This window comes from Malaclemys terrapin, chromosome 1 (assembly GCF_027887155.1).
Source record: "Malaclemys terrapin pileata isolate rMalTer1 chromosome 1, rMalTer1.hap1, whole genome shotgun sequence".
NCBI classification, from domain to species: Eukaryota; Metazoa; Chordata; order Testudines; family Emydidae; genus Malaclemys; species Malaclemys terrapin.
This window is the reverse complement of record NC_071505.1, coordinates 206770036-206782573: the sequence shown is the minus strand read 5'-3', so window position 1 is coordinate 206782573 and position 12538 is coordinate 206770036. Positions and strand designations below refer to the sequence as shown.

General features: G+C 38.3%; 1 protein-coding gene across 12 annotated transcripts in view; it reads right to left on the bottom strand.

Annotated features, from left to right (window-relative positions):
* Positions 1-12538, bottom strand: part of DMD (dystrophin) — a 2004766-nt gene that overhangs the window by 39304 nt on the left and 1952924 nt on the right. For 9 of the 12 annotated variants that reach the window (XM_054005912.1, XM_054005914.1, XM_054005909.1 and 6 more), the window contains 4 exons: positions 6545-6711; positions 4193-4304; positions 1211-1347; positions 404-442 (listed from right to left, as the gene is read on the bottom strand). In XM_054005912.1, the coding sequence (XP_053861887.1) occupies positions 404-442; positions 1211-1347; positions 4193-4304; positions 6545-6711 (455 nt within the window). The remainder of the gene's footprint in view (positions 1-403; positions 443-1210; positions 1348-4192; positions 4305-6544; positions 6712-12538) is intronic. The other 3 variants (XM_054005916.1, XM_054005910.1, XM_054005921.1) reach the window with 1 other exon arrangement.

Here is a 12538-nt window from a genome sequence, read left to right as displayed (position 1 = left end):
CTTTAAATTATGGCCTTAACTGTAAGACCACTGTCATCTCTGAAATTTTTGAAAAAACAAAGTTCAGTGTATATAATCTGAAATACATTTAGTTTACAATCAAGGAGACTGCTCTTATTCAGAAATAACACACTCTCATAAGTATTAGTAGGACTGTGCACCAAAATCCCTAATAATCAGATGAGAATACACCCTCCAGAGAGAGAATACATTTCACGATGCCTGGGAAACCCTGGTGTTATCCCATTCTACTGATCTGGAATAAAAATTATTCTTTCAGAAAGGCTATCAAGAAAAAAAATAAACAAAGAAGGAAATGAACATATGTAAAAACTAAATAAAAACAAAACAAAAAAAGTGAGGGAACGCAGCTGCAGCAGCACACTTCAGCAAAAGTACTCACGCAGAATCTACTGGCCAGAAGTTGATCAGAGTAACAGGACTGCAAGACAAAAAATGAGGAGGTGAAGAGAGAGAGGCAGAAAAACTCAGCAGCAAAATAATTACAGAAAGATTAAAAAAAACCACAACAACTGAAAAACAGAAAATCCAACAGACCAACATGAATGACCATGAAAAGCATCTAACCAAAAGGTGGGAAATAAAATCAAAATATTAATTAAAAGAAAAAGAGAGATAACAAGCTGTTGTGCAACTGCCATTAAACAACTAATTATTATAAACTTGTTGTAAAGTTAAAAGAAGGTAAGGCCAGTCATTGATCAATGAGCATCATCACTGGTTTTGTTTGTTTGTAAATATAATGAGTTCAAGTCATTTTGTGTGACCACAAACACGGGTAGCGAAAAGAGTAAGCTAGGCTGTGGCAATCAAATTAAAAACAAAAACAAAAAAACCCTCACTAAAGAGATACCGTCTTTTGGAAGAAAGTCAAAATGCAATGCTAAGATCGCTAGTTTCCAAATTACCTTATCCATTTTAAGGCCTTTCAAGAAAATCAATGCAGTAGGAGGTATTTTTCTTTTGCTAACTGAAGTTTAAATTATTGTAAAGATAGGTGAAAAAAGATGAAGGAAATGGCAATTGAAATGTCAGCTTGTGTTTTCCTTTCAGCCATAGTAAACAAAAATGAAAAAAATAAAAAGAGGCTTTAGGCATTAAGGAAGTGAAGGGAGTTGGTGCCAACTGGGGAGCTCGAGGAGCATATCAAATGATATACTACTTATTTGCTTTAGAGCCAACTACTCACGTTTCCATGTTGTCTCCCTCCAAGACAGTTTGCACAGGCAGATAGCCCATTCTTGGGTGCTTTGCAAAATACCGTTTTGTTCGGAATTTGTTTTTCAGTACCTTGGCAAAGTCGCGGACATCTTCTCCTGAAGTTGTCTGAAAGCAACACCACAATGAAATCATCCTCTAATTATTATTGTCCTTGATCATCTTTTCTTCTGCTAGATCAGGGGTCGGCAACCTCTGGCACATGGCTCGCCAGGATAAGCACCCTGGCGGGCCGGGCCAGTTTGTTTACCTGCCGCGTCGGCAGGTTTGGCCGATCGCGGCTCCCACTGGCCGCGGTTTGCCGTCCCAGGCCAATGGGGGCTGTTGGAAGCGGCTCGGGCGAGGGATGTGCTGGCCATGACTTCCCGAAATTGCCTTGCCTTTATTCTGACTCCACCCTCTTCAGGTAAGGAGAAGCTGTTGTGTTCTTTGGATCTGGTACGAGTTCTCAAATTCTTCTTGAACAGGACTAAAAATCACAGATCCTCAAGTTTCTTGTTTGATATGTGGAAAATCCATCACACAATCCACTGCTAGTTGGACACATTCAGGTATTTTGGAAGCTTACATGAAAGAAGGCATTCTTGGCCAACTGACAATTAAATTGTCTATAAGGTTGATGGCTTTGTCTTGGGCTGAGACAGCAAATACTTTGGTGTTTAAAATCTTTCAGGGGGGCCACTGCAATTCTTTTTGTTCATTTTCAAATCATTACGTTCTGGACACTGAGGACTCAGTGGATGTTTTGTTCAGTCATACAGTACTTAGGGTTATTTTTCAGTTAAAAAAATAGCTCAGAGACTTTTGGCACTACATGCTCAAATTTTTTCCAGTTTAATCCTCTCCTAATTCAGCTCACTGCTGGTTCAGCTATGCACAACTAATTAGTATGGATTGCTGGAGCTCAGAACTAAAGAAGATTTTTACCATCTGTGAAATGGGTTCTTAAGACTGAGCTCAGCAATCTCCATGCACTCTCAGTTTTCTGTTTTTCATTATTTTGCCTGTTACTAATTTGAATTTCTTATATGGAAAAGTGCACTGGGTCCTATAATAGACTCAAAGGAGTGAACACTGTGAATGGGAAATTCTCATTCTTATTGTTTCATTTACCTCCAACCATTTGAGGGACAGAAATTCCCATTAGTTAGAGCTCTGTTGTCAAAATCCATCATTCAGGTAAAAATGGTGGTAGCAGAGGTGTTATTCTGTGTACTGAATACATTTTTTCATGAAGTCTTTGCTTCATTTGCTAGGAGAATAAAGGTGGCAAGAAGAAACAATAACCAACTCAGTGAGATTCCTGACCCCAACTACAGTTGTGAGGAATGAACAAATGTGCTCTAATGATCTGAAGTTTAGTGTGCTCTAGCAATGCTTACAGTAGAATAGTCGGTTCAGATTTGTCTGTGCTGTTCTAGACTTTCCCTTTGAAATGAGCAACAGTACAACACATCATCATTTCCAGTAATCTCAGTCAATGAAGAAAGGGCAGGAAAGGATAAAGCGTATGGAGAGTTTTGGTGAAAAGCTGGCAGAAGCAAATGTATTGTACACTTGCAGAGATTCACACCAGGCAGTGCCATACCCTCCAATACACAGTGAACTGCATGTTTTAGAAAGTAGTATGCATATCAAAGAAAATAATGGTTGAAGTCAAAAACAAATAATGCTGTAATGAAAATATGTCATAAAAATGGACAGAAACTTTATTCTTGCCTCATTATAACATCTTAGGGGTATATATTTTCCTCTCTGCTTTTTAACTCCCCATTCATTGAGACAAGCTTACAATCCTTATTCTACCTTGCACGTGTCCCTTAGTCTGCATACAAATTAGATACAAACATTTTTAGTTTCCCAGTGGGTATGTATTATTTTGATAGTTTTATTTTAAACATTTACATTTGACCAGCAGACAAAAATATAAGATCTTGTGATCACTAAACCATATTGTGAACTGGAAGCCAGACTGTGGAGTGCATCAAAACTGCACAAAATGCAGTCCTTCTGCACCACGTAAGAGTGCTCTAATATACACACAGCTACAATGGACACATAGAACCAAAAATACACTTGAGAAGTGGTGTGGTACAGGATGATCTTACCTCTTCCACATTTTCCTCTTACAGGGGAAGGTAAAGAGCTGCCTTGTCTGCTCTATGCCATGGGAGAATCATGCTTACATGAATAATCCTCTCTGGACCAGTTAAACAGGGTTTAGGGCCAGATAACATGAGTGGTGAAGCACAAAGCAGAGGCATTTCATTGGAAAATCTGGCTCTTGGTCTCCAGTTGTGAAAATCCAGTTCATTATTTTTAAGTATCTCCTAGATCTTTACATATCACTATATCATCTTACAACAAAACACCACCACTAGTATGCTGAGAATAATTTTGCAGCTGAAGAGACAGTAATGACCAAACAAAAATATCCACAATCTGTCAAAACAGCTATCACATTAAACTAATTCTATTAGTGACTGATCTTTCAGTACAGAGCTTATTATGCACTTAAACTACACTGGAAAAAAGAATGGAGGTGCTAACTTGGAAGGGCCCTCATTGATATATTGTGAGTTGATTTTTTCTCCCTCCCATAAGATACAAATAGATTTTTCAAGAATCCTAGCCTTACTGTAGAATACATAAAATCAATTATTTAACACGGAGCACAGAACCTATTAGCATATAATGAATGATTTTGATATAGCGTTGTATAAACAATGAAAGGCAGTAAACCTTAACTCCCAGTTACTTCAAACCATTACTGTTATTCCTCACTGTGCATTTCAAAATGCTAGGCTCTAAAGACTGGGGTGTAGAAAAGGTGACTTAATTACAGAAAAAAAAAAAATCCTACACAAATGCTCTGTTAGCTTGCACATAGCAACTGAAGCTTTTTACTTCTACATAATAATCAACATTAAGGGTCACTGAGGCAGATACCTACCGGTGTGCAGTACTCCACCATTGGATAGTGCATTTTATGGCCTTTTGCCACTCGGCCAGAAAAGAAACAGCTTTGGCAGATGTCATAGTTAAAGTGCTTTAAGCTTCTGTACCTGATGGAGGGAGGAAAAAATTGCCGTTAGAACTTCATAGCCTATCATAACTGAATTTTGTTTCAATAGCTCCTTTCCCCCCAAGATAGCCTTGGCTGTACACAATGCACTGTACAGTAAGCATAATAAAATGTTTGTTTGCCATATAGGGCCAATATAGAGCAATTTGAAGCAAGGTGATTATAAAATTACTTATACATTTGCAAAAAACAGAATCACAAAAATTATAGTAATTACAGGGCAATACCGGGAAAGCACATATGCCAAAGGAAAACCGAACCAATGTCATTAAAAATATATATATACAAAATGTACCCGCACATTGATGATGAGCTGAAATTAATGTCAGTTCTTTTTATCCCTCTTACCCTTCCTGTCACCTCCTAACCAAATAATTTCAACTAAAAATGCCCCTCAAATAACCCCAGGAAACTGTTGTGTTCTGCACATTAAATAGCAATATGTTTGAGTTCTGTCTAGTTTCTTTATTATAATAGCTTGCATATATGAAGAGCCCCGAAATTAAAGGATCTCAATGCACATTTACAAACATCCATTTAGCCTCAGCACTTATTATATCTGTTATGTTGCAGTGTGGGAAGGAGCCAGGAACACAGAGTCGGTGTTGTTTTAAGAGGTTCATTAGTAATAATTTCAAGTGAGAGAGTTAACAGCACTGTTTCTAGGTGTAGTCAGTCTCACAGTTATTAACTCTCTAAATGCCTTCCAACACAATGTGTATTTTGAAGATGTGAAAACTGAGGCACACACACTATCTAAGCATAATTTACATACCACAGTAATAGATGCCCTGGAAATACTTAAGAGATATACTAGATAGGTAAAATTAGATTAGATTTTATGCACATATGTAGCCAAGATCTGCTCGGTCCCAGTCCAGTGCCTTAACCAGAAGGCTATCCACTCCCTTGACAGCCCTGGCTCACAACAATAGCTCCCTTTAACTTTGTTTGAATAATTATGGAGACAAAGTAAGTAAATAGGCATTTTCTTATATTGCATTTGGAAATAGCAAAGTATAGAAAACTTTCTAGATGGAGTAACCTACTCGCAATCCCATCGCCTCCTTCAATAATGTTTACCATCCCCAAGTTGAAATATGCATTGGGAGAAAAGGCACAAGGAGATTAATTCAGATAGCAAGGGAACTGATACAATGACCAAAAACCAGGGATTGTTTAATATTTAAAAAAGCACCTCCTCCAGCTATCAGGGGGAAAAGTGAGAAGGAAGCAAGACACTTTTCCACAGCATCTCCACCTAAAGCCATCATTCAAACCCTCAAATGTAGGACAAAATGATGACATCTTTATCTGAATGCTGGCTGCCCTCTGTTGAGTATCTGGGCTTTAGAAACAGCATTATAAAAAGGTCTTTGTAAACAGCACGATACACAGAAGTATAAATATCAATGGTAAAAAGACCATGATGAATAAAAAGCACACAAACCATACAAAGCAGCTATTAGGAAACAAAGTGATAAAACAAGTCTAAGTATAATTGAAAGCGAGTATTTACTTAGCTGTTAAGTGGATTCTGAACAGGCATACCAATACATAGCCATTTTACAATGATTTATTCATTGCTATAGTAACCACAGGGTTCATCCAGATATTTAAATCCATCAGCAACATTTCAGAATCAAGAACTTCTGATTATTGTTAAATAAGAGATGTTTACCAGAAGATAGGCCAAGTAGATTCTGTCTAAAGCAATGATCATAATATAATGGAATTTCTAGCACACTAGGTTAAATAGTCCACCAATTAAACTCTCTTTCGCTGAAAAATATATAAATAGCCCTGGATTTTTGTGCTTCTGTGATTTTTTCTGTTCATTTGTATGCTTTTATATCATCATGGAAAGCAATTCATTAGGATCCAATCCAGAAAACATAATCATGTTTACAGAATAGATGGAATATAAAGTAAATTCTATAGTTACTAGGACAATCCACCAATCCTTTGGTAGGGGAGGAGAGGACTGACAGGAAAAGAAGCATTTGATTTGAATTATCTCCCTCCCCACTCAAGACTGTTGTGCTCAATTCATGGATATAGTTCTCCCTGTAGGATAGCAGTACTTGCTTGTTTGTTTATTTTTTATATTTGCTAAATCAAAGGAATAAAAACAGAAACATTCTCTCCTGGGTAAGAGAGAGAGATCTTAGTATGCTAAGCGGCTGAAAGTACTGTAGCAGAAGAGGTATTATTTTGTACCTGAATCCAATAATGGGACACTCCTTACAGATGTTACACTTAGCTTGGTGTTTGGCAGTTTCAGCAGCAGCCACCCTGTGCAACACTGGCAGCCATACCATGGACTGTGGTTCCAGCCTCATCCAATCCAAGAACAGGGCTGCTTCAATTTCTGGCTTGTTATTGGCCTGTGAGAGAGGATGAATAAAGACAAAGATTCAGCAAAGAACAGCATCCCGATGATTGCCTGTCCAACCCACCAGCCTCCTCACCCTTACCTTGTCACTGAGCCTTCAATCCTGGTCAACTCTCTCATGCACCAACCCTAAATGCCACTTCCACGACCTTCTCCTCAAGAGGCACTGCTCAGTTTCCTGAATAATGCGTTCCCTCATTCTGAACTCCACTACATTCCCTTTAACATCTCTAACTTTTCTGTGGCACATTTATGAGCTCCAACCCATTGACATCTCTGTGCTCTCATCCTGCTCCTCTCGTCTCCTTTACTGGCTATATAGAGGATTCTCTGAACTCCACTCATTCTTCCATCTGTTCCTCTTGTGACGTTGTGCAGTCTATATGGTTTTATAAAAATATAAGTGAATATAATGTAACTGGGATATGCTTCATGCAAAGGGTCTCTTGTAAGGTATCATTACAAAGCTCATAATCTACTGAGTGTGATCATCTATTTGTAGAAATGTACCACTCTTGTATCTAAAACTAGAAATATAAAACATAACTCTGAGGGCCTATTGTAATTATGTAAAGTGTGGGCCATTAAGGATGGTTTGGAATCTTGACTCCCATTGTCTGCAGATGGCTGTATTTACCTGTGAGTCTTCCTGTATATGTGTGTGCTGGCAAGTGAGTAATGAAGTCTTGCAGTGACATGTGATCATGTCACCTGAACTGGAATCCATCTTTAACCTGGTGCTTTTCCAGTGAGGGGGGGTGGAAACCCGGAGGGACAAAGGGTTCCCGCCTTATGCAAAAGATATATAAAGGGGTGGAAGAGAACAAGAGGGGTCAGGAGCCATCATGAAGAATCCCCTAGCTATCACCTGAGGTGGAACAAGAGCTGTACCAGGGGAAAGAATTGTGCCCAGGCCTGGAAGGTGTCCAGTCTGAGAAAAACTTACTGAAGCATCTTTGAGGGTGAGATTATCTGTATTTAGTTTGATTAGACATAGATTTGCACATTTTATTGTATTTTGCTTGGTGACTCACTTTATTCTGTCTGTTACTACTTGGAACCACTTAAATCCTATTTTCTGTATTTAATAAAATCACTTTTTATATAGTAATTTACTCAGAGTATATATTAATACCTGGGGGAGCAAACAACTGTGCATATCTCTCTATCAGTGTTATAGGGGCGAACAATTTATGAGTTTGCCCTGCATAAGCTTTATGCAGGGTAAAATGGATTTATCTGGGTTTAGTCCCCATTGGGAGTTGGGCATCTGAGTGCTAAAGACAAGCACACTACTGTGAACTGTTTTCAGGTAAACTTGCAGCTTTGGAACAAGTGATTCAGACCCTGGGTCTGTGTCTGGAGCCAGACGGGAGTGTCTGGCTCAGCAAGACAGGGTGCTGGAGTCCTGAGCTGGCAGGGAAAACAGGAGCAGGGGTAGTCTTTTGCACATCGGGTGGCAGCTCCCAAAGGGGTTTCTGTGATCCAACCCGTCACACCTCTTTTGTACCTTTCTCCCATCACGTCATGCCTCCTAATGACCCGTAGCATTGGTTCACACCCAACCTCCTCTTCCTCCATTCCTAGACCTGTGCCACTGAACTCCACTGGAGAATATCCAAGGACCACACGATCTTCCTCCATTACAGATCTGTCCACTTCTCCTTCAGTACTGCCATCTTTTTTGCTAAACAACTCTTCCTGTTTCTCACTGAATCCTAGATTAAAAACCCTATAGCGTATTCACTACCTTTCAGTACCTCTTTAAGTCCCTTTTCTCCACCCTGAACACTTTCTTCTCTTCCCAGCATCTGATTTCCTCCAATTCCCCATATTCGCTCTCAACTCCTGGCACTAATTCTGAGATCACTTCTCTATATCAAACACCTCCACCTATTCACTTAAGCCCACTGCTAGGCAAATCTTGGGAGTTCATAATCCATCCATATCTTTCATGACCTCTCTTCCATTTCAGGTCCTGGTTCAGCAAAGCATTAAAATATGTGCTTAATGTTAAGCACAAGTAGTCCCATCAAATTGAATACTTAAGTAGGTAACTAGATCAGGGACTATGACAACACAGAATATCTATTTCATGGCACTGTCCTCTCTTGGTTCTTTTCGTATCTATCCAATGTTTCTTCATTTTCTTTTTCCCCATTCCTCTTTTGTAGAAGTCTCACAGGTCCCTTGGATGGTCTCTCTTCCTTTTACATCTTATCTGCTTAGTTGATTCTAACTACCATCTCTTACAGTGATTACTCATACATCTAATTCTTCACTCTTTCCCCATCTTCCTGCATGGAGACCTGCAATCTAGTTTGTCTTTCTGACATTGCTTGGACGTTTCGCCAACAATTTCAGCTTACCACAGTTAAAACTGAGTTTCTTATTTTTTCACCTTTAGGAATTTATTTTTAAATTTTTTTTTCTCCTTTTCTTGTCTGCTTTCCCCATTCTTAATTGCTACTGACAAAATTACCATCTTCTTTGACTCACAGGCTTGCAACATGAGAATCATCTTTGACTGCCCCTTCTCAAGTTTCCTGTATGTCCAGCACATACTCATATTTTGTAGTTTGTTCCTGGACAGCATTTTGAATGTCCAGCCCCATTTTCTAAGATGGGGTAGTCAAAAGGCAGACCAGGGGCCAAATGTGGACTGCCAGACACTTTTGAACGGACCACAAAACCTTTTTATTTCTTTATTATTGTTATTTCTGTATTTTCTTCTCTGGCATTTGGACCTTGACTATACCTTGACCAAGAAATTTGGACCTTTACAAAAAATAATTGATTACCTCTGTTCTAAGATCCCACAGCTAAAGCCAGCCCAGGCATTGGATATCTTTGATTTCTTCAACCTACTCTTCTCTTCAGCCTCCCTGATTCTAATATTGCTTTCCCTTTCTGGTGCAGCCAAAGGGAAACCATTAAAATGACTTTTTGAATCTGATGCTGACAATGTAATCTCCCCCACCTCTTTGAATTCCTCTATGTTTTGTAATTACCCCAAAGGACTACACAACTTTGACTTGGACTATATATTGGGAGTTTAGTCCTCTCATCTCCTCCACTCTGCCAAGGATACCAACTTTGATGTCCCAATAATCATCTTCTAGCAATCCTGTTTCTGTGAGTCTCTCACCCCTCTCCCCTGCCCATAGTGGATGTTCTCCCAATAGTTTGGATATTCATTCAAATCCTTCCCAATGAAATGAGTTAGTAGTTAATAATTATAATTTTTAAAAAAATTCCAAACCCTAGTTATTTTCTAGTTGGGATTTCCAGTACATCCCTGTCCTCTCTGTGTCTGCCTTTTATATTTTAAAGGTCCACAGAGTAAGCATTGTCTTCATTTTGTGGCACCAAACACACTCTACATAATTAAATTTATTTAAACAATAATAAATATTAACTTTCAGTGTTAATATATCAAATACATGGGCCAGAATGATTTGGGGATTGAATGTTTTGTTCAAGATTCAGAGTATCTTTACAATATCACCTGATGCTTCTCACTTTAGTAGCACCCCAGTCTGATCAGCTACCCGAGGGAACACTGACACAAATTTTGGTGGGAAAAACCTCTAAATTGGTTAAAAATACAGGGATGGAGAGAGAATAGGAGGAGGAAAACAACTCAAGTTGCTTTATTTTTTAACACTGTTTACAACTCTGGTCACCCAATTCTCTGTCAATAATTGCAAATGGGATAAGATGTCAAAAGCCGCCCAGAGCGACATCCTCCTTGCTCTTCCCAAAAATATCTTCTGAATAATGCATTCCTTTAACTTTGACCTAAAACACTGCATCAGTTTGATTAATTAGAATAAAGGTTTTGTTTTTTTCTTATGATTTTTATGCTAATTTGGGAAACGGTCAGAAAATGTAAGGGTTCCACTGGCTACATTAGAGACCAGTATAAATGGGTTTCCAATATTGTAATAATATTAGAAAACAATAGAGGGTTCAATGTTTTATACATCTCTTGTATGAAATTAGAATAATCTTCTTTGATGCACCGCAATACATTCAATGGATTGTGCATTAAACCCACCTCGTCTGACCTTCGTTTTTCTTAGCTATGGTATTTTTAAAAGGAAACACTCACTGGAGCAAAAAGAACACAAAAGAAAAATTATAACCACCACAGTAACAAGTCACAGCTCTAATTCAATAATTTGCTTACTATGTTTAGAATGATGCACATTGTCTTTCACTGAAGAATCTCAAAGCACTTTACAGACATTAATTCATTCTAGACATCCCTGTGAGGTGGGGCACAAAGCATTACTACTGTATCCCCATTTTAAGATAGAGTAATTGGAGCATAGAGAGTGCTCAAGTGACTTACCCCCCCAAGGTCACTCAATGAGTCAGTGTCAGTCAGGAACTGAACTGCTGAGTCATTGCTCTCACTTATGTTCTAACTACCAGACAATACTCTTATGTTCTCCCAGCCATTCTCTGTCTTCCAAAGTATTGATGGGAGTATCTGTTTAATATGCTATTTCTAGTACAAAAAGATGAATTCTGTATTGAAATGCTGCAGTGTGTGTTGTAGACAGAATAAAAATGAGCAACCCAAAGCATCAGCCCATCCTTTTATAGTCGCTTTAAGTTTGCAGGAAAAAAAGTTGCTCTAAAGAAACACCTCCTGTAACATTCAAAAATCCATTTTAAATCTGCAGTCACTGTTGATTGCTAATGGTCCTAAAAGTTGACTATCCAACTACTTGGTATACAGCTCGTACAAAACCTGTGCTTTGGGAGATTAGCTGCATTAAAATGTTTCAAAACTGGTTATGAATTACATTACATGAAGATTTTAAAGCCACATGGAGAAAAGCTGGTCAGGGTCGGACAGTATAGGACAGACAGTTCTTTACTGTTCCCTGAGCTGCTATTATATTTTCCTTAATAACCTCTAAATCCAGTAAAGGCAGCAGCTGAAGATTTTACATAAGGGAAAAAGTCTGCATTCAGACAGAACATATCTGAAGCAACAAGAGCAAGCTGTAAAGAATATTAATGACTCCTTTCTTCAACACATTTCTATGGAACTCCCAATTTTTATGGTAATAACGGAGTGAATCATAAATCAAAATTCATAAAGCCTTTCCCAGCTTACAAATAACAATTTGTTATGGAGGGATATTCAAATTCATTATACTTCAGACATCTGTTTTTCTGCATTTGTTTGCCAAAAAACAATTGAAAGGAGGGGGAAGCAGGGTAATTTTTTGCATCTTTATGCAATGATCAGGAGCTGAATTTTTCTGCCACTGCCCTCCCCCCGGATTTAAGCTCTTCCTCCCCTTTTGCTCATTCTGGCTTTTTTAAATGTATAACTGTATCAATTTGAGGACAGATCAAATTTATGTCTGTGTTGTAAAATACTGCCTTATTTCTCAATGTACAAAGTAGTATCATTCTGTCCAGCAGAATCAGACATATTTTCAGTCACATACATATTATCTTCTGTAATGCTGCAATTTGGGAAATAAGTTATAAAAATAATAATATTCACTTAATAGTGTCTTCCATCCAAGATCTTATATTAAACTTCATTCATAGCAACCTGTGACAGTAGATAAATATTATCCCCATTTTTCAGATGAGGAAACAGATACAAAATTTACATGATTTGCCCAATGTGACAAACACAAAATAAGTTTGTGACAAAGCCAGGAATAGAACCTATGTCTGCCAACATCCAATCCTGCTTTTTTTTGGCTAAGACTATCATTCCTTTTTCCTGGTCTCAATGGCTTATGCCTTCCTACACAGCCAGCTTTCCTTCCCATCCCTGGATG